Below are 25,115 nucleotides of genomic sequence, written 5' to 3'. Positions count from 1 at the left end.
GACATGCACTGTCAACTGTGGGACCTTATATAGACAGGTGTGTGCCTTTCCAAATCATGTCCAATCAATTGAATTTACCACAGGTGGACTCAATTAAGATGTTTCTACATCTCAAGGATGATCAATGAAAACAGGATGCACCTGAGCTCAATTTCGAGTCTCATAGCAAAGGGTCTGAATACTTATGTAAATAAGGTATTCCTGGTTTTTATTTTTTTATACATTTGCAAAAATGCCTAAAACCCGGTTTTCGCTTCATCATTATGGGGTATTGTGTGTAGATTGATGAGGGGAAAAAAATGTTTTAATCAATTTTAGAATAAGGCTGTAACGTAACAAAATGTGGAAAAAGTCAAGGGGTCTGAATACTTTACGAATGAACCAAAATATAAAATGCAGCATGCAACAATTTCAAATATATTACTGAGTTACAGTTCACATAATGAAATCAGTCAATTTAAATACATTCATTAGGCCCTAATCTATGGATTTCACATGACTGGGCAGGGGAGGAGCCAGGCGTGGGCCTGGGAGGGCATAGGCCCAGCCACTGGGGAGCCAGGTCCACCCAATCAGAATGAGTTTTTCCCCACAAAAGGGTTTTATTACAGACAGATATACTCCTCAGTTACTTGAAGCATACATTCTGATTGGTCAGACCAACGTTGAACAGTCCTTTCCACGGGTGCTTCCTGTTGAAGTTTCTGCCTATAGGAGGGAGGAGCAGAATGGAGGCGTGATCTAATTTGTCGACGGGAGGGCAGGGGAGGGCCTTGTAGCCATCCCAGACAGGAGAGTAACAATGAGTTGATTACGCACGCGAAGGAGATGTGTTGATAGCCATTCCTCATTCTACAGGTCAACATAATTACAGTACTAAATATTTATCTCTGAAGAAAATGTTGCTTCAGGTGTCAGACTTTTTCATGGTAATGGAGGTTACAATTTCAGAAACACAGAAAATAAATTAGAAATCTATTATAGGAAGATGTAGGCTAGTTCTTTAGTTTTTTATTAAATCAGTCATTGTAATAATAAGACATTAATTTGTAAGAAAACAAAAAGAGAGTATAAACATCAGCATCATATTGATCTGAATGATCGGATCAAGGTGCATCTCAATAGTCTAAAATGGCTTCTTCTCCTCCATCTGCACTGATACGAACACAGCTGATGGCATCACGGTGGACAACTACCTACTAAGGATTTCCTTTCATGAGAGGAAATGAGAGGAGGCCACAGACTATTGAAATACCCCCACTATGTTACATTACTGTCTGTGTGAATATGGTACTGCAGCGCTGCACCCTAACATCAAGGCAACCTTCAAAACTCTGATATAATTTACACACCCACTCTCCTCCACACAAACACATGCCCTAACCCAACAAGGCAAAGTGGTGTTAGTATGTACAGTCTGATAATGTGGGTGTTTTTCCTCTGTGTGTCTCTAATTGGTGGGTTCTCTCCGGTTGTGTGTGTGTGTGTGTGTGTGTGTGTGTGTGTGTGTGTGTGTGTAGTCTTCTCCTGTGTTCAACACAGACTGCATCATCATCATCATCTCAGTCCTCCCAGAATCCTCTGTTCTACTGAGGGTATGCTTCGATCACCATCGCATGGCCCTGAAACACACACACAGGTAAGATGACTTTACTGTTGATTATATTTCATTAGCTGGTAGTGTGGAGAGTTACCTGTCCACCCGCAGCGCATGCAGCCACCAGACCATACTGGCCCCCCTCCTTCTGCAGGCGGTGTGCTACCGTGGTTACCAGGCGGCAGCCGGTGGCTCCGAACGGATGACCAAGAGACAGACTGCCCCCCCACAGGTTAAACTTCTCCATGGCAGGGGCCCCCACCTAAACACACACACACACATACACAAAAACAGTCAGCAGAGTTAGGGAAAGGAACATCTCTGGTGGACAGACTACGGAAACAAATGGTACGGTAGATCTGTCACGATTTCGCAGGTGTTAGCATCTTTCGACTTTCGGAAGGGGAGGGGACAGTCAGCCCCTAACGGCTAGAACTGGAGCTAGCTACTCTGGAACTAGCTACTCTGGAACTCTGGAGCTAGCTACTCTGGAACTAGCTACTCTGGAACTAGCTACTCTGGAACTTTGGCAACTACGCATTTTTTAAACCTCCCGCTTTGGGCTGGACGTGTCAATATGTCATTCATATATGCATAATCATTGAGCAAAATTACTGTTTTACCTCAATTAGCCACCAAATCCCTAGTTTGAAAGCGACTCATCTTGAAGCGGTGGCACACCATTTTCCCTTTAAGTATTTCACTGTAAGGTTCACAACGGTTGTATTCCGCGCATGTGACAAACATTTGATTTGAGTGACAGCTAGCAAGATGAACACACAGCAGAGAGAGAAAGCAATGCCGTGCTGCACAGATATATCGTAGTACGTCATTATCAGGACCGATTGGGCTTTTGAGTGCTACCTTCAGACTATAAAGTCTAACACACATGGACCCTGAAGTTAATCGACATTATACTTTAGTTCTGGGTTAACAGAGATTAGAATCAGTTGGGCTGATCAATGTGGAGTACTATATACAGGAAGTATATAGTACTCCACAATATTATTATAGTTCATATATTACCTTAGCCTTCCGTCCCATGTAGGTCTGAGCAAACCAGTCTGAATCCAACGCTTTCAGGTTAGCCATTATCTGGCCCTGTTAAAACACACACACATCACTGTTACAATAGATAGAGGCAGTGAACTCTTCCTCAACATCACATCAATATGTTGTCAAAACTAAACATCTAAATCCAATCCAGTTGTATTTATCACATGCGCTGAATACAACTGGTGTAGACTTTACAGCGAAATGCTTGCTTACGAACCTTTCCCAACGATTCAGAGTTAAAAAATATGAATACAAAAAAAGATATTGTAACACAAGAGGAATAATATAAAATACACAAGAATGGAGCTAACAGCAAGTACCAGTACCAGATCAATGTGGAGCTATATACAGGGAGTACCAGTACCAGATCAATATGGAGCTATATACAGGGAGTACCAGTACCAGATCAATGTGGAGCTATATACAGGAAGTACCAGTACCAGATCAATGTGGAGCTATATACAGGGAGAACCAGTACCAGATCAATGTGGAGCTATATACAGGGAGTACCAGTACCAGATCAATGTGGAGCTATATACAGGGAGTACCAGTACCAGATCAATGTGGAGCTATATACAGGAAGTACCAGATCAATGTGGAGCTATATACAGGGAGTACCAGTACCAGATCAATGTGGAGCTATATACAGCAAGTACCAGTACCAGATCAATGTGGAGATATATACAGGAAGTACCAGAACCAGATCAATGTGGAGCTATATACAGGAAGTACCAGAACCAGATCAATGTGGAGCTATATACAGGGAGTACCAGATCAATGTGGAGCTATATACAGGGAGTACCAGTACCAGATCAATGTGGAGCTATATACAGGGAGTACCAGAACCAGATCAATGTGGAGCTATATACAGGGAGTACCAGTACCAGATCAATGTGGAGCTATATACAGGGAGTACCAGAACCAGATCAATGTGGAGCTATATACAGGGAGTACCAGTACCAGATCAATGTGGAGCTATATACAGGGAGTACCAGAACCAGATCAATGTGGAGCTATATACAGGGAGTACCAGTACCAGATCAATGTGGAGCTATATACAGGGAGTACCAGAACCAGATCAATGTGGAGCTATATACAGGGAGTACCAGTACCAGATCAATGTGGAGCTATATACAGGGAGTACCAGATCCAGATCAATGTGGAGCTATATACAGGGAGTACCAGTACCAGATCAATGTGGAGCTATATACAGGGAGTACCAGTACCAGATCAATGTGGAGCTATATACAGGGAGTACCAGATCAACGTGGAGCTATATACAGGGAGTACCAGTACCAGATCAATGTGGAGATATATACAGGAAGTACCAGAACCAGATCAATGTGGAGCTATATACAGGGAGTACCAGTACCAGATCAATGTGGAGATATATACAGGAAGTACCAGAACCAGATCAATGTGGAGCTATATACAGGGAGTACCAGATCAATGTAGAGCTATATACAGGGAGTACCAGTACCAGATCAATGTGGAGCTATATACAGGGAGTACCAGAACCAGATCAATGTGGAGCTATATACAGGGAGTACCAGTACCAGATCAATGTGGAGCTATATACAGGGAGTACCAGATCAATGTGGAGCTATATACAGGAAGTACCAGATCAATGTGGAGCTATATACAGGGAGTACCAGTACCAGATCAATGTGGAGCTATATACAGGGAGTACCAGATCAATGTGGAGCTATATACAGGAAGTACCAGATCAATGTGGAGCTATATACAGGGAGTACCAGATCAATGTGGAGCTATATACAGGGAGTACCAGTACCAGATCAATGTGGAGCTATATACAGGGAGTACCAGATCAATGTGGAGCTATATACAGGAAGTACCAGATCAATGTGGAGCTATATACAGGGAGTACCAGATCAATGTGGAGCTATATACAGGAAGTACCAGATCAATGTGGAGCTATATACAGGAAGTACCAGTACCAGATCAATGTGTAGCTATATACAGGGAGTACCAGTACCAGATCAATGTGGAGCTATATACAGGGAGTACCAGTACCAGATCAATGTGGAGCTATATACAGGGAGTACCAGTACCAGATCAATGTGGAGCTATATACAGGGAGTACCAGAACCAGATCAATGTGGAGCTATATACAGGGAGTACCAGATCAACGTGGAGCTATATACAGGGAGTACCAGTACCAGATCAATGTGGAGCTATATACAGGGAGTACCAGTACCAGATCAATGTGGAGCTATATACAGGGAGTACCAGAACCAGATCAATGTGGAGCTATATACAGGGAGTACCAGATCAATGTGGAGCTATATACAGGGAGTACCAGAACCAGATCAATGTGTAGCTATATACAGGGAGTACCAGTACCAGATCAATGTGGAGCTATATACAGGGAGTACCAGTACCAGATCAATGTGGAGCTATATACAGGGAGTACCAGTACCAGATCAATGTGGAGCTATATACAGGGAGTACCAGAACCAGATCAATGTGGAGCTATATACAGGGAGTACCAGATCAACGTGGAGCTATATACAGGGAGTACCAGTACCAGATCAATGTGGAGCTATATACAGGGAGTACCAGTACCAGATCAATGTGGAGCTATATACAGGGAGTACCAGAACCAGATCAATGTGGAGCTATATACAGGGATTACCAGATCAATGTGGAGCTATATACAGGGAGTACCAGTACCAGATCAATGTGGAGCTATATACAGGAAGTACCAGTACCAGATCAATGTGGAGCTATATACAGGAAGTACCAGTACCAGATCAATGTGGAGCTATATATAGGGAGTACCAGTACCAGATCAATGTGGAGATATATAAAGGGAGTACCAGAACCAGATCAATGTGGAGCTATATACAGGGATTACCAGATCAATGTGGAGCTATATATAGGGAGTACCAGAACCAGATCAATGTGGAGCTATATATAGGGAGTACCAGAACCAGATCAATGTGGAGCTATATACAGGGATTACCAGATCAATGTGGAGCTATATACAGGGAGTACCAGTACCAGATCAATGTGGAGATATATAAAGGGAGTACCAGTACCAGATCAATGTGGAGCTATATACAGGGAGAACCAGTACCAGATCAATGTGGAGCTATATACAGGGAGTACCAGTACCAGATCAATGTGGAGCTATATACAGGGATTACCAGATCAATGTGGAGCTATATACAGGGAGTACCAGTACCAGATCAATGTGGAGCTATATACAGGAAGTACCAGTACCAGATCAATGTGGAGCTATATACAGGGAGTACCAGTACCAGATCAATGTGGAGCTATATACAGGGAGTACCAGTACCAGATCAATGTGGAGCTATATACAGGAAGTACCAGTACCAGATCAATGTGGAGCTATATACAGGGAGTACCAGTACCAGATCAATGTGGAGCTATATACAGGGAGTACCAGTACCAGATCAATGTGGAGCTATATACAGGGAGTACCAGTACCAGATCAATGTGGAGCTATATACAGGAAGTACCAGTACCAGATCAATGTGGAGCTATATACAGGGAGTACCAGTACCAGATCAATGTGGAGCTATATACAGGGAGTACCAGATCAATGTGGAGCTATATACAGGGAGTACCAGTACCAGATCAATGTGGAGCTATATACAGGGAGTACCAGTACCAGATCAATGTGGAGCTATATACAGGGAGTACCAGTACCAGATCAATATGGAGCTATATACAGGGAGTACCAGGACCAGATCAATGTGGAGCTATATACAGGGAGTACCAGTACCAGATCAATGTGGAGCTATATACAGGGAGTACCAGTACCAGATCAATATGGAGCTATATACAGGGAGTACCAGTACCAGATCAATGTGGAGCTATATACAGGAAGTACCAGTACCAGATCAATGTGGAGCTATATACAGGAAGTACCAGTACTAGATCAATATGGAGCTATATACATGGCTGTGTGCTTGATTTTATACACCTGCCAGCAACACACCTACTCATTCCAGGGTTTTTCTTTATTTTTACTATTTTCTACATTGTATAATAATAGTTAAGACATAAAAACTACGAAATAACATATGGAATCAAATAGTAACCAAGAAAGTGTTAACAAATCAAAAAATATTTCATATTTGAGATTCTTCAAATAGCCACACTTTGCCTTGATGACAGCTTTGCACACTCTTGGCATTCTCTCAACCAGCTTCATGAGGTAGTCACCTGGAATGCATTTCAATTAACAGGTGTGCCTTCTTAAAAGTTAATTTGTGGAATTTCTTTCCTTCTTAATGCATTTGAGCCAATCAGTTGTGTTGTGACAAGGTAGGGTTTTCTATACAGAAGATAGCCCTATTTGATAAAAGACCAAGTCCATATTATGGCAAGAACAGCTCAAATAAGCAAAGAGAAACGACAGTCCATCATTACTTTAAGACATGAAGGTCAGTCAATACGGAACATTTCAAGAACTTTGAAAGTTTCTTCAAGTGCATTCGCAAAAACCATCAAGCGCTATGATGAAACTGGCTTTCATGAGGACCGCCACAGGAATGGAAGACCCAGAGTTACCTCTGCTGCAGAGGATAAGTTCATTAGAGTTACCAGCGTCAGAAATTGCAGCCCAAATAAATGCTTCACAGAGTTCAAGTAACAGACACATCTCAACATCAACTGTTCAGAGGAGACTGTGTGAATCAGGCCTTCATGATCGAATTGCTGCAAGGACATCACTACTAAAGGACACCAATAAGAAGAAGGGACTTGCTTGGGCCAAGAAACACGAACAATGGACATTAGAAATCTGTCCTTTTGAGATTTTTGGTTCCAACCACCGTGTCTTTGTGAGATGCAGAATAGGTGAACGGATGATCTCCGCATGTGTGGTTCCCACCGTGAAGCACGGAGGAGGTGTGATGGTGCTTTTCTGGTGACACTGTCAGTGATTTACTAAGAATTCAAGGCACACTTAACCAGCATGGCTACCACAGCATTCTGCAGCGATACACCATCCCATCTGGTTTGGGCTTAGTGGGACTATCATTTGTTTTTCAACAGGACAATGACCCAACACACCTCCAGGTTGTGTAAGGAATATTTTACCAAGAAGGAGAGCGATGGAGTGCTGCATCAGATGACCTGGCCTCCACAATCACCCGACCTCAACCAAATTGAGATGGTTTGGGATGAGTTGGACCGCAGAGTGAAGGAAAAGCAGCCAACAAGTGCTCAGCATATGTGGGAACTCCTTCAAAACTGTTGGAAAAGCATTCCAGGTGAAATATAAAATATATTTTGATTTGTTTAATCCTTTTTTGGTTACTACATGATTCCATATGTGTTATTTCATAGTTGGCTATACAATGCAATGTAGAAAATAGTCAAAATAAAGAAAAACCCTTGAATGAGTAGGTGTGTCCAAACGTTTGACTGGTACTGTACATAGTGTATGTAGATGAAGGCAGGGTAAAGTGACCAGGCATCAGGATAGATAATAATAAGGTATTTGAGGTAGATATGTACATGAAGGCAGGGTAAAGTGACCAGGCATCAGGATAGATAATAATAAGGTATTTGAGGTAGATATGTACATGAAGGCAGGGTAAAGTGACTAGGCATCAGGATAGATAATAATAAGGTATTTGAGGTAGATATGTACATGAAGGCAGGGTAAAGTGACTAGGCATCAGGATAGATAATAATAAGGTATTTGAGGTAGATATGTACATGAAGGCAGGGTAAAGTGACTAGGCATCAGGATAGATAATAATAAGGTATTTGAGGTAGATATGTACATGAAGGCAGGGTAAAGTGACTAGGCATCAGGATAGATCATAATAAGGTATTTGAGGTAGATATGTACATGAAGGCAGGGTAAAGTGACTAGGCATCAGGATAGATAATAATAAGGTATTTGAGGTAGATATGTACATGAAGGCAGGGTAAAGTGACTAGGCATCAGGATAGATAATAATAAGGTATTTGAGGTAGATATGTACATGAAGGCAGGGTAAAGTGACTAGGCATCAGGATAGATAATAATAAGGTATTTGAGGTAGATATGTACATGAAGGCAGGGTAAAGTGACTAGGCATCAGGATAGATCATAATAAGGTATTTGAGGTAGATATGTACATGAAGGCAGGGTAAAGTGACTAGGCATCAGGATAGATAATAATAAGGTATTTGAGGTAGATATGTACATGAAGGCAGGGTAAAGTGACTAGGCATCAGGATAGATAATAATAAGGTATTTGAGGTAGATATGTACATGAAGGCAGGGTAAAGTGACTAGGCATCAGGATAGATCATAATAAGGTATTTGAGGTAGATATGTACATGAAGGCAGGGTAAAGTGACTAGGCATCAGGATAGATCATAATAAGGTATTTGAGGTAGATATGTACATGAAGGCAGGGTAAAGTGACTAGGCATCAGGATAGATAATAATAAGGTATTTGAGGTAGATATGTACATGAAGGCAGGGTAAAGTGACTAGGCATCAGGATAGATAATAATAAGGTATTTGAGGTAGATATGTACATGAAGGCAGGGTAAAGTGACTAGGCATCAGGATAGATAATTATAAGGGTAAAATGAAGAACAGCAGCATATGATTAGTGTGAAAGTGTGTGTGTCAAATCAAATAAATGTTATTGGTCACATACACACGTGTGTGCGTGCGTATGTAGTGTACATGAATGTGTGAGGGTTTGTGTGGGAGTGACAGTGTGTGAGTAGGGTGAGTGTAGGGTGAGTGTAGGGTGTGTAGGGTGAGTGTAGGGTGAGTGTAGGGTGGTGAGTGTAGGGGGGTGAGTGTAGGGTGAGTGTAGGGTGTGTAGGGTGAGTGTAGGGTGAGTGTAGGGGGGGTGAGTAGGGTGAGTGTAGGGTGAGTGTAGGGTGAGTGTAGGGGGGGTGAGTAGGGTGAGTGTAGGGGGGGTGAGTAGGGTGAGTGTAGGGTGAGTGTAGGGGGGTGAGTAGGGTGAGTGTAGGGTGAGTGTAGGGGGGGTGAGTAGGGTGAGTGTAGGGGGGGTGAGTAGGGTGAGTGTAGGGTGAGTGTAGGGGGGGTGAGTAGGGTGAGTGTAGGGGGGGTGAGTAGGGTGAGTGTAGGGGGGGTGAGTAGGGTGAGTGTAGGGTGAGTGTAGGGGGGGGTGAGTAGGGTGAGTGTAGGGTGAGTGTAGGGGGGGTAGGGTGAGTGTAGGGTGAGTGTAGGAGGGGTGAGTAGGGTGAGTGTAGGGGGGGTGAGTAGGGTGAGTGTAGAGTGAGTGTAGGGGGGGTAGGGTGAGTGTAGGAGGGGTGAGTAGGGTGAGTGTAGGAGGGGTGAGTAGGGTGAGTGTAGGGTGAGTGTAGGGGGGGTAGGGTGAGTGTAGGGTGAGTGTAGGAGGGGTGAGTAGGGTGAGTGTAGGAGGGGTGAGTAGGGTGAGTGTAGGGTGAGTGAGTAGGGTGAGTGTAGGGTGAGTGTAGGAGGGGTGAGTAGGGTGAGTGTAGGAGGGGTGAGTAGGGTGAGTGTAGGGTGAGTGAGTAGGGTGAGTGTAGGGGGGGTGAGTAGGGTGAGTGTAGGGTGAGTGTAGGGTGAGTGTAGGGGGGTGTGTAGGGGGGGTGAGTAGGGTGAGTGTAGGGGGGGTGAGTAGGGTGAGTGTAGGGGGGGTGAGTAGGGTGAGTGTAGGGGGGGGTGAGTAGGGTGAGTGTAGGGTGAGTGTAGGGGGGGTGAGTAGGGTGAGAGTAGGGTGAGTGTAGGGGGGTGAGTAGGGTGAGTGTAGGGTGAGTGTAGGGGGGGTGAGTAGGGTGAGTGTAGGGGGGGTGAGTAGGGTGAGTGTAGGGGGGGTGAGTAGGGTGAGTGTAGGGTGAGTGTAGGGGGGGTGAGTAGGGTGAGTGTAGGGGGGGTGAGTAGGGTGAGTGTAGGGTGAGTGTAGGGTGAGTGTAGGGTGAGTGTAGGAGGGGTGAGTAGGGTGAGTGTAGGGGGGGTGAGTAGGGTGAGTGTAGGGTGAGTGTAGGGTGAGTGTAGGAGGGGTGAGTAGGGTGAGTGTAGGGTGAGTGTAGGGGGGGTGAGTAGGGTGAGTGTAGGGGGGTGAGTAGGGTGAGTGTAGGGTGAGTGTAGGGGGGGTAGGGTGAGTGTAGGGTGAGTGTAGGAGGGGTGAGTAGGGTGAGTGTAGGGGGGGTGAGTAGGGTGAGTGTAGGGTGAGTGTAGGGTGAGTGTAGGGTGAGTGTAGGAGGGGTGAGTAGGGTGAGTGTAGGAGGGGTGAGTAGGGTGAGTGTAGGGTGAGTGTAGGGGGGGTAGGGTGAGTGTAGGGTGAGTGTAGGAGGGGTGAGTAGGGTGAGTGTAGGAGGGGTGAGTAGGGTGAGTGTAGGGTGAGTGAGTAGGGTGAGTGTAGGGTGAGTGTAGGGTGAGTGTAGGAGGGGTGAGTAGGGTGAGTGTAGGGTGAGTGAGTAGGGTGAGTGTAGGGTGAGTGTAGGGTGAGTGAGTAGGGTGAGTGTGTGTGTGTGATAGGGTGAGTGAGTAGGGTGAGTGAGTAGGGTCAATGTGAGATAGAGTCAGTGCAGATAGTTCAGGTACCATGAATTAACTATTTAGCAGTCTGGCTATTTAGCAGTCTGGCTATTTAGCAGTCTGGCTATTTAGCAGTCTTATGGCTTGGGGATAGAAGCTGTCTCGGAGCCAGTTGGTCCGAAAGCCGATGCTCCGGTACCGTTTGCCGGACGGTAGTAGAGAGAACAGTCTATGGCTAGGGGGGCTGGAGTATTTGGCAATATTCAGGGCCTTCCTCTGACCGCCTGGTCTAGAGGTCCTGGATGGCAGGGAGCTTGGCCCCAGTGATGTACTGGGCTGTCCGCACCACCCTCTGTAGCGCCTTGGCCAAGGGCGGTGCATTTTCCATACCAGGCGGTGATGCAGCCAGTCAGGATGCTCTAGATGGTGCAGCTGTATAACGTTTTGAGGATCTGAGGACCCGTGCCAAACCTTTTCAGCCTCCTGAGGGGGAATAGGCGCTGCCGGGCCCTCTTCAGGACTGTGTTGGTTTGTGTGGACCATGTTAATAATAATAATCATAATAATAATCATAATAATAATAATAATAATAATAATAATAATAAGCCATTTAGCAGACGCTTTTATCCAAAGCGACTTACAGTCATGTGTGCATACATTTTTACGTATGTGTGGTCCCGGGGATCGAACCCACTACCTTGGCGTTACAAGCGCCGTGCTCTACCAGCTGAGCTACAGAGGTCCAAGTCCTTAGTGATGTGGACACTGAGGAATTTGAAGGATCTATAACTTATACTGAGCTCCACATAAAGAAGATCTAACATGTAGAACACACACACACACACACACACACAGACACACACACACACAGAGTAACTCACGGCAAAGGCCTCGTGGAACTCGAAGACATCGATGTCATCCATAGTTAACCCTGCACGTGCCAGAACTTTAGGAGTTCCATATGCTGGCCTGAAGAGGAGAAACAAACGTATTAACTATTTATCATCCTCATCCTCATGGTTCTATAGACCATAGAGCTACTATAGCAGGGTTAAAGTTCAGGTCCACTCTAGGTCAGGGTTAAAGGTTACTCACCCCAGCAGCAACTGGTCTTTGGGGTCCTGAGACACGTACACAAAGTCTCTGTAGAACACACACAGCAGATACACATACCATGACTACACACTGCAGATACTTCTATGTAGTATAGTGAAGTATAGTATATTACAGTAATAGAGTACCTGAGGTAGGCTTTGGGCTTGTATCCCATGGCCAGGGCTTTCTCTGTAGTATAGTGAAGTATAGTATATTACAGTACCTGAGGTAGGCTTTGGGCTTGTATCCCATGGACAGGGCTTTCTCTGTAGTATAGTGAAGTATAGTATATTACAGTACCTGAGGTAGGCTTTGGGCTTGTATCCCATGGCCAGGGCTTTCTCTGTAGTATAGTGAAGTATAGTATATTACAGTAATACAGTACCTGAGGTAGGCTTTGGGCTTGTATCCCATGGCCAGGGCTTTCTCTTCTGACATGATGAGGACAGCTGATGCACCGTCCGTCTGAGGAACACACACAGTTTACATTCAGTCAATTGAGGAGTTGAGTAACAGTCAATAAAAAAATATGTTATGTGTTTATACCAGGAAGGAGGAGAAACAGTTAACTGTTCTCTCTCTCTGTGTGTGCGTGTGCGTGTGCGCGTGCGTGCGTGCGTGTGCGTGCACGTACCAGGAAGGAGGAGTTTGCAGCAGTAACAGTGCCATGGGGTTTGATGAAGGCAGGTTTCAGTTTGGCCAGCTGTTCCATGGAGGATGGACGGATCCCGTTGTCCTTGGCGACCATGTCACGCCCTACACACACACTTTGTTCAATATTTGTCATCATCACAGCAGTCATAGAATGCTCTGTTGGCTTGATGCAGGGGTTCCCTAACTTCTCCACTCAGGCTACCCTTCCATCATTGGGGAACGCCCCCCCGTTTTACACCATGTGCATTCTAACATGCCCCCTGTGCCCCACAGTTTCGTAACCACTGGCTTGATGGACTAGAACGCTAACCCTCTGGTCACTAGTCTCTAACCCCTAAAACTAGACTAACTAACCAACCAACCCTCTGGTCACTAGTCTCTAACCCCTAAAACTAGACTAACTAACCCTCTGGTCACTAGTCTCTAACCCCCTAATACTAGACTAACTAACCCTCTGGTCACTAGTCTCTAACCCCCTAATACTAGACTAACTAACCCTCTGGTCACTAGTCTCTAACCCCTAATACTAGACTAACTAACCCTCTGGTCACTAGTCTCTAACCCCCTAATACTAGACTAACTAACCCTCTGGTCACTAGTCTCTAACCCCCTAATACTAGACTAACTAACTAACCCTCTGGTCACTAGTCTCTAACACCCTAATACTAGACTAACTAACCCTCTGGTCACTAGTCTCTAACCCCTAATACTAGACTAACTAACCCTCTGGTCACTAGTCTCTAACCCCCTAATACTAGACTAACTAACCCTCTGGTCACTAGTCTCTAACCCCTAATACTAGACTAACTAACCCTCTGGTCACTAGTCTCTAACCCCCTAATACTAGACTAACTAACCCTCTGGTCACTAGTCTCTAACCCCCTAATACTAGACTAACTAACCCTCTGGTCACTAGTCTCTAACCCCCTAATACTAGACTAACTAACCCTCTGGTCACTAGTCTCTAACCCCTAATACTAGACTAACTAACCCTCTGGTCACTAGTCTCTAACCCCCTAATACTAGACTAACTAACCCTCTGGTCACTAGTCTCTAACCCCCTAATACTAGACTAACTAACCCTCTGGTCACTAGTCTCTAACCCCTAATACTAGACTAACTAACCCTCTGGTCACTAGTCTCTAACCCCCTAATACTAGACTAACTAACCCTCTGGTCACTAGTCTCTAACCCCCTAATACTAGACTAACTAACCCTCTGGTCACTAGTCTCTAACCCCCTAATACTAGACTAACTAACCAACCAACCCTCTGGTCACTAGTCTCTAACCCCTAATACTAGACTAACTAACCCTCTGGTCACTAGTCTCTAACCCCCTAATACTAGACTAACTAACCCTCTGGTCACTAGTCTCTAACCCCTAATACTAGACTAACTAACCCTCTGGTCACTAGTCTCTAACCCCCTAATACTAGACTAACTAACCCTCTGGTCACTAGTCTCTAACCCCCTAATACTAGACTAACTAACCCTCTGGTCACTAGTCTCTAACCCCTAATACTAGACTAACTAACCCTCTGGTCACTAGTCTCTAACCCCCTAATACTAGACTAACTAACCCTCTGGTCACTAGTCTCTAACCCCCTAATACTAGACTAACTAACCCTCTGGTCACTAGTCTCTAACCCCCTAATACTAGACTAACTAACCCTCTGGTCACTAGTCTCTAACCCCTAATACTAGACTAACTAACCCTCTGGTCACTAGTCTCTAACCCCCTAATACTAGACTAACTAACCCTCTGGTCACTAGTCTCTAACACCCTAATACTAGACTAACTAACCAACCAACCCTCTGGTCACTAGTCTCTAACACCCTAATACTAGACTAACTAACCAACCAACCCTCTGGTCACTAGTCTCTAACCCCTAATACTAGACTAACTAACCCTCTGGTCACTAGTCTCTAACCCCCTAATACTAGACTAACTAACCCTCTGGTCACTAGTCTCTAACCCCTAATACTAGACTAACTAACCCTCTGGTCACTAGTCTCTAACCCCCTAATACTAGACTAACTAACCCTCTGGTCACTAGTCTCTAATCCCCTAATACTAGACTAACTAACCCTCTGGTCACTAGTCTCTAACCCCTAATACTAGACTAACTAACTAACCCTCTGGTCACTAGTCTCTAACCCCCTAATACTAGACTAACTAACCCTCTGGTCACTAGTCTCTAACCCCTAATACTAGACTAACTAACCCTCTGGTCACTAGTCTCTAACCCCCTAATACTAGACTAACTAACCCTCTGGTCACTAGTCTCTAACCCCCTAATACTAGACTAACTAACCCTCTGGTCACTAGTCTCTAACCCCCTAATACTAGACTAACTAACCCTCTGGTCACTAGTCTCTAACCCCCTAATACTAGACTAACTAACCCTCTGGTCACTAGTCTCTAACCCCCTAATACTAGACTAACTAACCCTCTGGTCACTAGTCTCTAACCCCCTAATACTAGACTAACTAACCCTCTGGTCACTAGTCTCTAACCCCTAATACTAGACTAACTAACCCTCTGGTCACTAGTCTCTAACCCCCTAATACTAGACTAACTAACCCTCTGGTCACTAGTCTCTAACCCCCTAATACTAGACTAACTAACCCTCTGGTCACTAGTCTCTAACCCCTAATACTAGACTAACTAACCCTCTGGTCACTAGTCTCTAACCCCCTAATACTAGACTAACTAACCCTCTGGTCACTAGTCTCTAACCCCCTAATACTAGACTAACTAACCCTCTGGTCACTAGTCTCTAACCCCTAATACTAGACTAACTAACCCTCTGGTCACTAGTCTCTAACCCCCTAATACTAGACTAACTAACCCTCTGGTCACTAGTCTCTAACCCCCTAATACTAGACTAACTAACCCTCTGGTCACTAGTCTCTAACCCCCTAATACTAGACTAACTAACCAACCAACCCTCTGGTCACTAGTCTCTAACCCCCTAATACTAGACTAACTAACCCTCTGGTCACTAGTCTCTAACCCCTAATACTAGACTAACTAACCCTCTGGTCACTAGTCTCTAACCCCCTAATACTAGACTAACTAACCCTCTGGTCACTAGTCTCTAACCCCTAATACTAGACTAACTAACCCTCTGGTCACTAGTCTCTAACCCCCTAATACTAGACTAACTAACCCATGTGTCTCCATGGTTACCTGGCACCTTGAAGCTGATGACGTCGCTGAGGAGTCCTGCATCCTGAGCCTGTTTGGCTAAAGTGTGAGATCGCAGAGCGAATTCATCCTGCTCCAACCGAGTCACTCCGAACGCCGCCGCCAGACGGTCCGCACTATGACCCATCGTCTCTGCCGTGGAAAACTCTGCTACCGCAGGCAGCTACACACACATTATATAAACACACACACACACACACACATCATATAAACACACACACATTATATAAACACACACACATTATATAAACACACACACATACATTATATAAACACACACACATTATATAAACACACATATACATTATACACACACACACACACACACACATTTATATCAACACACATATACATTATACACAAAACACATTATATAAACACACAAATTATACACTGCTCAAAAATAAAGGGAACACTTAAACAACACAATGTAACTCCAAGTCAATCACACTTCTGTGAAATCAAACTGTCCACTTAGGAAGCAACACTGATTGACAATACATTTCACATGCTGTTGTGCAAATGGAATAGACAACAGGTGGAAATTATAGGCAATTAGCAAGACACCCCCAATAAAGGACTGGTTCTGCAGGTGGTGACCACAGACCACTTCTCAGTTCCTATGCTTCCGGGCTGATGTTTTGGTCACTTTTGAATGCTGGCGGTGCTTTCACTCTAGTGGTAGCATGAGACGGAGTCTACAACCCACACAAGTGGCTCAGGTAGTGCAGCTCATCCAGGATGGCACATCAATGCGAGCTGTGGCAAGAAGGTTTGCTGTGTCTGTCAGCGTAGTGTCCAGAGCATGGAGGCGCTACCAGGAGACAGGCCAGTACATCAGGAGACGTGGAGGAGGCCGTAGGAGGGCAACAACCCAGCAGCAGGACCGCTACCTCCGCCTTTGTGCAAGGAGGAGCAGGAGGAGCACTGCCAGAGCCCTGCAAAATGACCTCCAGCAGGCCACAAATGTGCATGTGTCTGCTCAAACGGTCAGGAACAGACTCCATGAGGGTGGTATGAGGGCCCGATGTCCACAGGTGGGGGTTGTGCTTACAGCCCAACACCGTGCAGGACGTTTGGCATTTGCCAGAGAACACCAAGATTGGCAAATTCGCCACTGGCGCCCTGTGCTCTTCACAGATGAAAGCAGGTTCACACTGAGCACATGTGACAGAGTCTGGAGACGCCGTGGAGAACGTTCTGCTGCCTGCAACATCCTCCAGCATGACCGGTTTGGCGGTGGGTCAGTCATGGTGTGGTGTGGCATTTCTTTGGGGGGCTGCACAGCCCTCCATGTGCTCGCCAGAGGTAGCCTGACTGCCATTAGGTACCGAGATGAGATCCTCAGACCCCTTGTGAGACCATATGCTGGTGCGGTTGGCCCTGGGTTCCTCCTAATGCAAGACAATGCTAGACCTCATGTGGCTGGAGTGTGTCAGCAGTTCCTGCAAGAGGAAGGCATTGATGCTATGGACCGCCCGTTCCCCAGACCTGAATCCAATTGAGCACATCTGGGACATCATGTCTCGCTCCATCCACCAACGCCACGTTGCACCACAGACTGTCCAGGAGTTGGCGGATGCTTTAGTCCAGGTCTGGGAGGAGATCCCTCAGGAGCCCATCCGCCACCTCATCAGGAGCATGCCCAGGCGTTGTAGGGAGGTCATACAGGCACGTGGAGGCCACACACACTACTGAGCCTCATTTTGACTTGTTTTAAGGACATTACATCAAAGTTGGATCAGCCTGTAGTGTGGTTTTCCACTTTAATTTTGAGGGTGACTCCAAATCCAGACCTCCATGGGTTGATAAATTTGATTTCCATTGATAATTTTTGTGTGATTTTGTTGTCAGCACATTCAACTATGTAAAGAAAAAAGTATTTAATAAGATTATTTCATTCATTCAGTTCTAGGATGTGTTATTTTAGTGTTCCCTTTATTTTTTTTAGCAATATTTATATATATATATATATATATATATATATATATATATATATATATATATATATATATATATATATATATATATATATATATATATATATATATAATATATATACATATATATATATACATACATATACATATATATATATACACACACACATACATACACACACACAGTTGAAGTCGGAAGTTTACATACACTTAGGTTGGAGTCATTAAAACTCGTTTTTCAACCACCCCACAAATGTCTTGTTAACAATCTATAGTTTTGGCAAGTCTGATAGGACATCTACTTTGTGCATGACAAGTAATTTTTCCAACAATTGTTTACAGACAGATTATTTCACTTTTAATTCACTGTATCACAATTCCAGTGGGTCAGAGGTTTACATACACTAAGTTGACTGTGCCTTTAAACAGCTTGGAAAATTCCAGAAAATGATGTCATGGCTTTAGAAGCTTCTGATAGGCTAATTGACATCATTTGAGTCAATAGGAGGTGTACCTGTGGATGTATTTCAAGGCCTACCTTCAAACTCAGTGCCTCTTTGCTTGACCTCATGGGAAAATCAAAAGAAATCAGCCAAGACCTTAGAAAAAAAATTGTAGACCTCCACAAGTCTGGTTCATCCTTGGGAGCAATTTCCAAACGCCTGAAGGTACCACGTTCATCTGTACAAACAATAGTACGCAAGTAAAAACACCATGGGACCACGCAGCTGTCATACCGCTCAGGAAGGAGACGCGTTCTGTCTCCTAGAGATTAACGTACTTTGGTGCGAATAGTGCAAATCAATCCCAGAACAACAGCAAAGGACCTTGTGAAGATGCTGGAGGAAACAGGTACAAAAGTATCTATATCCACAGTAAACAAGTCCTATATCGACATAACCTGAAAGGCCGCTCAGCAAGGAAGAAGCCACTGCTCCAAAAACACCATAAAAAGCCAGACAACGGTTTGCAACTGCACATGGGGACAAAGATCGTACTTTTTGGAGAAATGTCCTCTGGTCTGATGAAACAAAAATAGAACGGTTTCGCCATAATGACCATCGTTATGTTTGGAGGAAAAAGGGGGTGCTTGCAAGCCGAAGAACACCATCCCAACCGTGAAGAACGGGGTGGCAGCATCATGCTGTGGGGGTGCATTGCTGCAGGAGGGACTGGTGCACTTCCCAAAATAGATGGCATCATGAGGAAGGAAAATTATGTGGATATATTGAAGCAACATCTCAAGACATCAGTCAGGAAGTTAAAGCTTGGTCGCAAATGGGTCTTCCAAATAGACAATGACCCCAAGCATACTTCCAATGTTGTGGCAAAATGGCTTAAGGACAGCAAAGTCAAGGTATTGGAGTGGCCATCACAAAGCCCTGACCTCAATCCTATAGGAAATGTGTGGGCAGAACTGAAAAAGCGTGTGCGAGCAAGGAGGCCTACAAACCTGACTCAGTTACACCATCTCTGTCAGGAGGAATGGGCCAAAATTCACCCAACTTATTGTGGGAAGCTTGTGGAAGGCTACCCAAAACGTTTGACCCAAGTTAAACAATTTAAAGGCAATGATACAAAATACTAATTGAGTGTATGTAAACTTCTGTCCCACTGGGAATGTGATGAAAGAAATAAAAGCTGAAATAAATCATTCTCTCTACTATTATTCTGACATTTCACATTCTTAAAATAAAGTGGTGATCCTAACTGACCTAAAACAGGGAATTTTTACTAGGATTAAATGTCAGGAATTGTGAAAAACTGAGTTTAAATGTATTTGGTTAAGGTGTATGTAAACTTCTACCACTACCACCACCATATTTTACTGTTGGTATGATGTTCTTTTTCTGAAATGCGGTGTTACTTTTACGCCAGATGTAATGGGACACACACCTTCCAAAAAGTTCAAACTTTTGTCTCGTCAGTCCACAGAGTATTTTCCCAAAGGTCTTGGAGATCATCAAGATGTTTTCTGGCAAAAATGAGACGAGCCTTAATGTTCTTTTTGCTCAGCAGTGGTTTTCGTCTGGGAACTCTGCCATGCAGGCCATTTTTGACCAGTCTCTTTCTTATGGTGGAGTCATGAACACTGACCTTAAATGAGGCAAGTGAGGCCTGCAGCTCTTTGGATGTTGTTGTGGGGTCTTTTGTGACCTCTTGGATGAGTCGTCGCTGCGCTCTTGGGGTAATTTTGGTCGGCCGGCCACTCCTGGGAAGGTTCACCACTGTTCCATGTTTTCGCCATTTGTGGATAATGGCTCTCACTGTGGTTCGCTGGAGTCCCAAAGCTTTAGAAATGGCTTTATAACCTTTTCCAGACTGATGGATCTCAATTACTTTCTTTCTCATTTGTTCCTGAATTTCTTTGGATCTCGGCATGATGTCTAGCTTTTGGAGGATCTTTTGTTAATAATAAAGTAATCAGGCCTGGGTGTGGCTAGAGGAATTGAACTCAGGTGTGATAAACCACAGTTGAGTTCTGTTAAAAGGAAGGGGGGGGGGGGGGGTTGGCAAACCCTTTTTCCCACAGGGCCATGTGGGTTTGGATTTTGTTCCCTTAATAATAACAACCTTCATTTCAAAACTGCATTTTCTGTTTACTTGTGTTGTGTTATCTTTGACTAATATTTACATTTGTTTGATGATCTGAAACATTTAAGTGTGACAAACATGCAAACAAATAACAAATCAGGAAGGGGGCAAACACTTTCACACCACTGTAGATGAAATACCTCAGGTGTGAGATGAGCCATCCTGATAGAGCTTATAAGGCTAAGGCGTTGTCCGAGGGTCTTCGCTCTGTTCAGAGCCAACATGGTCTTCCTCATCTTCCTGCTGTGGCGAATAGGGACGTCCGACATAAACTCCACCCCTCCAGCTACTATGGTATCACACTGGCCTGCTGCGATCAGCCCCACTCCTACAACACACAATACACTGTTACTATGGTATCACACTGACCTGCTGCGATCAGCCCCACTCCTACAACACACAGAGAATACACTGTTACTATGGTATCACACTGGCCTGCTGCGATCAGCCCCACTCCTACAACACACAATACACAGTTACTATGGTATCACACTGGCCTGCTGCGATCAGCCCCACTCCTACAACACACAATACACTGTTACTATGGTATCACACTGGTCCCCTGTAATCACCCCCACAATACACTGTTACTATGGTATCACACTGACCCGCTGTGATCAGCCCCACCCCTACAACACACAATACACTGTTACTATGGTATCACACTGGCCTGCTGCGATCAGCCCCACTCCTACAACACACAATACACTGTTACTATGGTATCACACTGGTCCCCTGTAATCACCCCCACAACACACTGTTACTATGGTATCACACTGTTACATTGGTATCACACTGACCCGCTGTGATCAGCCCCACCCCCATTACAGACCGGTACCTGCTGTCATCATTACAGACCGGTACCTGCTGTCATCATTACAGACCGGTACCTGCTGTCATCATTACAGACCGGTACCTGCTGTCATCATTACAGACCGGTACCTGTTGTCATCATTACAGACCGGTACCTGTTGTCATCATTACAGACCGGTACCTGTTGTCATCATTACAGACCGGTACCTGTTGTCATCATTACAGACCGGTACCTGTTGTCATCATTACAGACCGGTACCTGCTGTCATCATTACAGACCGGTACCTGCTGTCATCATTACAGACCGGTACCTGCTGTCATCATTACAGACCGGTACCTGCTGTCATCATTACAGACCGGTACCTGTTGTCATCATTACAGACCGGTACCTGTTGTCATCATTACAGACCGGTACCTGCTGTCATCATTACAGACCGGTACCTGCTGTCATCATTACAGACCGGTACCTGCTGTCATCATTACAGACCGGTACCTGCTGTCATCATTACAGACCGGTACCTGCTGTCATCATTACAGACCGGTACCTGCTGTCATCATTACAGACCGGTACCTGCTGTCATCATTACAGACCGGTACCTGTTGTCATCATTACAGACCGGTACCTGCTGTCATCATTACAGACCGGTACCTGCTGTCATCATTACAGACCGGTACCTGCTGTCATCATTACAGACCGGTACCTGTTGTCATCATTACAGACCGGTACCTGCTGTCATCATTACAGACCGGTACCTGCTGTCATCATTACAGACCGGTACCTGCTGTCATCATTACAGACCGGTACCTGCTGTCATCATTACAGACCGGTACCTGTTGTCATCATTACAGACCGGTACCTGTTGTCATCATTACAGACCGGTACCTGTTGTTATCATTACAGACCGGTACCTGCTGTCATCATTACAGACCGGTACCTGCTGTCATCATTACAGACCGGTACCTGCTGTCATCATTACAGACCGGTACCTGCTGTCATCATTACAGACCGGTACCTGTCATCATTACAGACCGGTACCTGTTGTTATCATTACAGACCGGTACCTGTTGTCATAGCGACGTTGGAGGAAATGCAGGCCATGGTGACGGTGTGAGACGGGATCTTGTCAGAGAAGCCTGCTCCCAACGACGCCTGGAAAACAAACATTATTTAGCAGACGCTCTTATCCACAGTTAGTGAGTGCATACATACTCATATTATATACTGTACACACACACACTGTATACACACACTGTATACACATATACTGTATACATACATTATATACTGTATACACCAACACAGAACAATGGCGCCGGAGAAGATGGCTGCCGTTTTACAGCCCTCTAACCAATTGTACTATTATGTGTGTTTTTCCGCGTTATTTGTAATTTATTTTGTACATAATGTTTCTGCCATCGTCTCTTACAACCAAAAAGAGCTTCTGGATATCAGGACAGCGATTACTCACCTCGTATTGGACTAATATTTTTTCTTCAACGAGGCGGCCGCGAAGGATATCCTACAGACACCCGACAAGGCCCAAATCCCCGTCATTCGCATGAGGAAGAGACGGAGATGTCGTGGACGTAGGTCGGGGTGCCTTGTAAGGATCCGACGGCGAGCGAGTAAACTGCCTCTTCCATCAATCCTATTAGCCAATCTTCAATCATTTGAAAATAAATTAGATGACCTATGATTACGGTTATCCTACCAACGGGACATTAAAAACTGTAATATTACATTTACGTCATTTAGCAGACGCTCTTATCCAGAGCGACTTACAAATTGGTGCATTCACCTTATAGCCAGTGGGATAACCACTTTACAATGTTTTTTTTTTTTTTTTTTTTTTGGGTTTTTTTTTTTGGGGGGGGGGTGGGTTGGGGTAAGGGGGGGGTAGAAGGATTACTTTATCCTATCCCAGGTATTCCTTAAAGAGGTGGGGTTTCAAGTGTCTCCGGAAGGTGGTGAGTGACTCCGCTGTCCTGGCGTCGTGAGGGAGCTTGTTCCACCATTGGGGTGCCAGAGCAGCGAACAGTTTTGACTGGGCTGAGCGGGAACTATGCTTCCGCAGAGGAAGGGGAGCCAGCAGGCCAGAGGTGGATGAACGCAATGCCCTCGTTTGGGTGTAGGGACTGATCAGAGCCTGAAGGTACAGAGGTGCCGTTCCCCTCACAGCTCCGTAGGCAAGCACCATGGTCTTATAGCAGATGCGAGCTTCAACTGGAAGCCAGTGGAGTGTGCGGAGGAGCAGGGTGACGTGAGAGAACTTGGGAAGGTTGAACACCAGACGGGCTGCGGCATTCTGGATGAGTTGTAGGGGTTTAATGGCACAGGCAGGGAGGCCAGCCAACAGCGAGTTGCAGTAATCCAGACGGGAGACGACAAGTGCCTGGATTAGGACCTGTGCCGCTTCCTGTGTAAGGCAGGGTCGTACTCTGCGAATGTTGTAGAGCATGAACCTACAGGATCGGGTCACCGCCTTGATGTTAGCGGAGAACGACAGGGTGTTGTCCAGGGTCACGCCAAGGCTCTTCGCACTCTGGGAGGAGGACACAACGGAGTTGTCAACCGTGATGGCAAGATCATGGAACAGGCAGTCCTTCCCCGGGACGAAGAGCAGCTCCGTCTTGCCAAGGTTCAGCTTGAGGTGGTGATCCGTCATCCATACAATATCTTATGTTTCACCGAGTCGTGGCTGAACGACGACATGGACAACATACAGCTAGCGGGCTATATGCTACATCGGCAGGATAGAACGGCTGACTCCGGTAAGACAAGGGGTGGCGGTCTGTGTATATTTGTAAACAACAGCTGGTGCACAAATTCAAATACTAAGGAAGTCTCAAGGTTTTGCTCACCTGAGGTAGAGTATCTCATGATAAGCTGTAGACCACACTATTTACCAAGAGAGTTTTAATCTATATTTTTCATAGCTGTCTATTTACCACCAAACCAATGCTGGCATTAAGATTGCACTCAATGAGCTGTATAAGGCCATAAGTGAACAGGAAAACGCTCATCCAGAGGCAGCGCTCCTAGTGGCCGGGGACTTTAATGCAGGGAAACTTAAATCCGTTCTACCTAATTTCTACCAGCATGTTAAATGTGCAACCAGAGGGAAAAAAACTCTAGACCACCTTTACTCCACACACAGAGACGCATACAAAGCTCTCCCTCGCCCTCCATTTGGCAAATCTGACCATAACTCTATCCTCCTGATTCCTGCTTACAAGCAGAAACTAAAGCAGGAAGCACCAGTGACTCGGTCAATAAAAAAGTGGTCAGATGACGCCGATGCTTAGCTACAGGACTGTTTTGCTAGCAGACTGGAACATGTTCTGGGATTCTTCAGATAGCATTGAGGAGTATACCACATCAGTCACTGGCTTCATCAATAAGTGCATCGATGATGTCATCCCCACAGTGACCGTACGTACATACCCAACCAGAAGCCATGGATTACAGGAAACATCCGCACTGAGCTAAAGGGTAGAGCTGCCGCTTTCAAGAAGCGGGACTCTAACCCGGACGCTTATAAGAAATCCCGCTATGCCCTCCGACGAACCATCAAACAGGCAAAGAGTCAATACAGGACTAAGATTGAATCGTACTACACCGGCTCTGACGCTCGTCGGATGTGGCAGGGCTTGAAAACTATTACAGACTACAAA

At 45.1% G+C, this 25,115-nt stretch overlaps 1 protein-coding gene across 1 annotated transcript in view; it reads right to left on the bottom strand.

Moving 5' to 3' along the window:
• Positions 1-996: 996 nt before the first annotated feature.
• hadhb (hydroxyacyl-CoA dehydrogenase trifunctional multienzyme complex subunit beta) overlaps positions 997-25,115 on the bottom strand; it is a 34,742-nt gene continuing 10,623 nt past the window's right edge. Inside the window, exons 7-16 of the mRNA XM_084195831.1 lie at positions 22,503-22,590; positions 20,768-20,955; positions 16,075-16,255; positions 12,862-12,983; positions 12,613-12,692; positions 12,228-12,275; positions 12,014-12,101; positions 2,624-2,698; positions 1,695-1,859; positions 997-1,622 (exon numbers count right to left, since the gene is read on the bottom strand). Coding sequence (XP_084051957.1) covers positions 1,587-1,622; positions 1,695-1,859; positions 2,624-2,698; positions 12,014-12,101; positions 12,228-12,275; positions 12,613-12,692; positions 12,862-12,983; positions 16,075-16,255; positions 20,768-20,955; positions 22,503-22,590 — 1,071 coding nt within the window. The 3' untranslated portion in view covers positions 997-1,586. The remainder of the gene's footprint in view (positions 1,623-1,694; positions 1,860-2,623; positions 2,699-12,013; positions 12,102-12,227; positions 12,276-12,612; positions 12,693-12,861; positions 12,984-16,074; positions 16,256-20,767; positions 20,956-22,502; positions 22,591-25,115) is intronic.

This window comes from Coregonus lavaretus (genome assembly GCF_964263955.1).
Source record: "Coregonus lavaretus genome assembly, contig: HAP1_SCAFFOLD_198, whole genome shotgun sequence".
Lineage (NCBI taxonomy): Eukaryota > Metazoa > Chordata > Actinopteri > Salmoniformes > Salmonidae > Coregonus > Coregonus lavaretus.
This window is presented reverse-complemented; position numbering and strand designations above follow the sequence as displayed.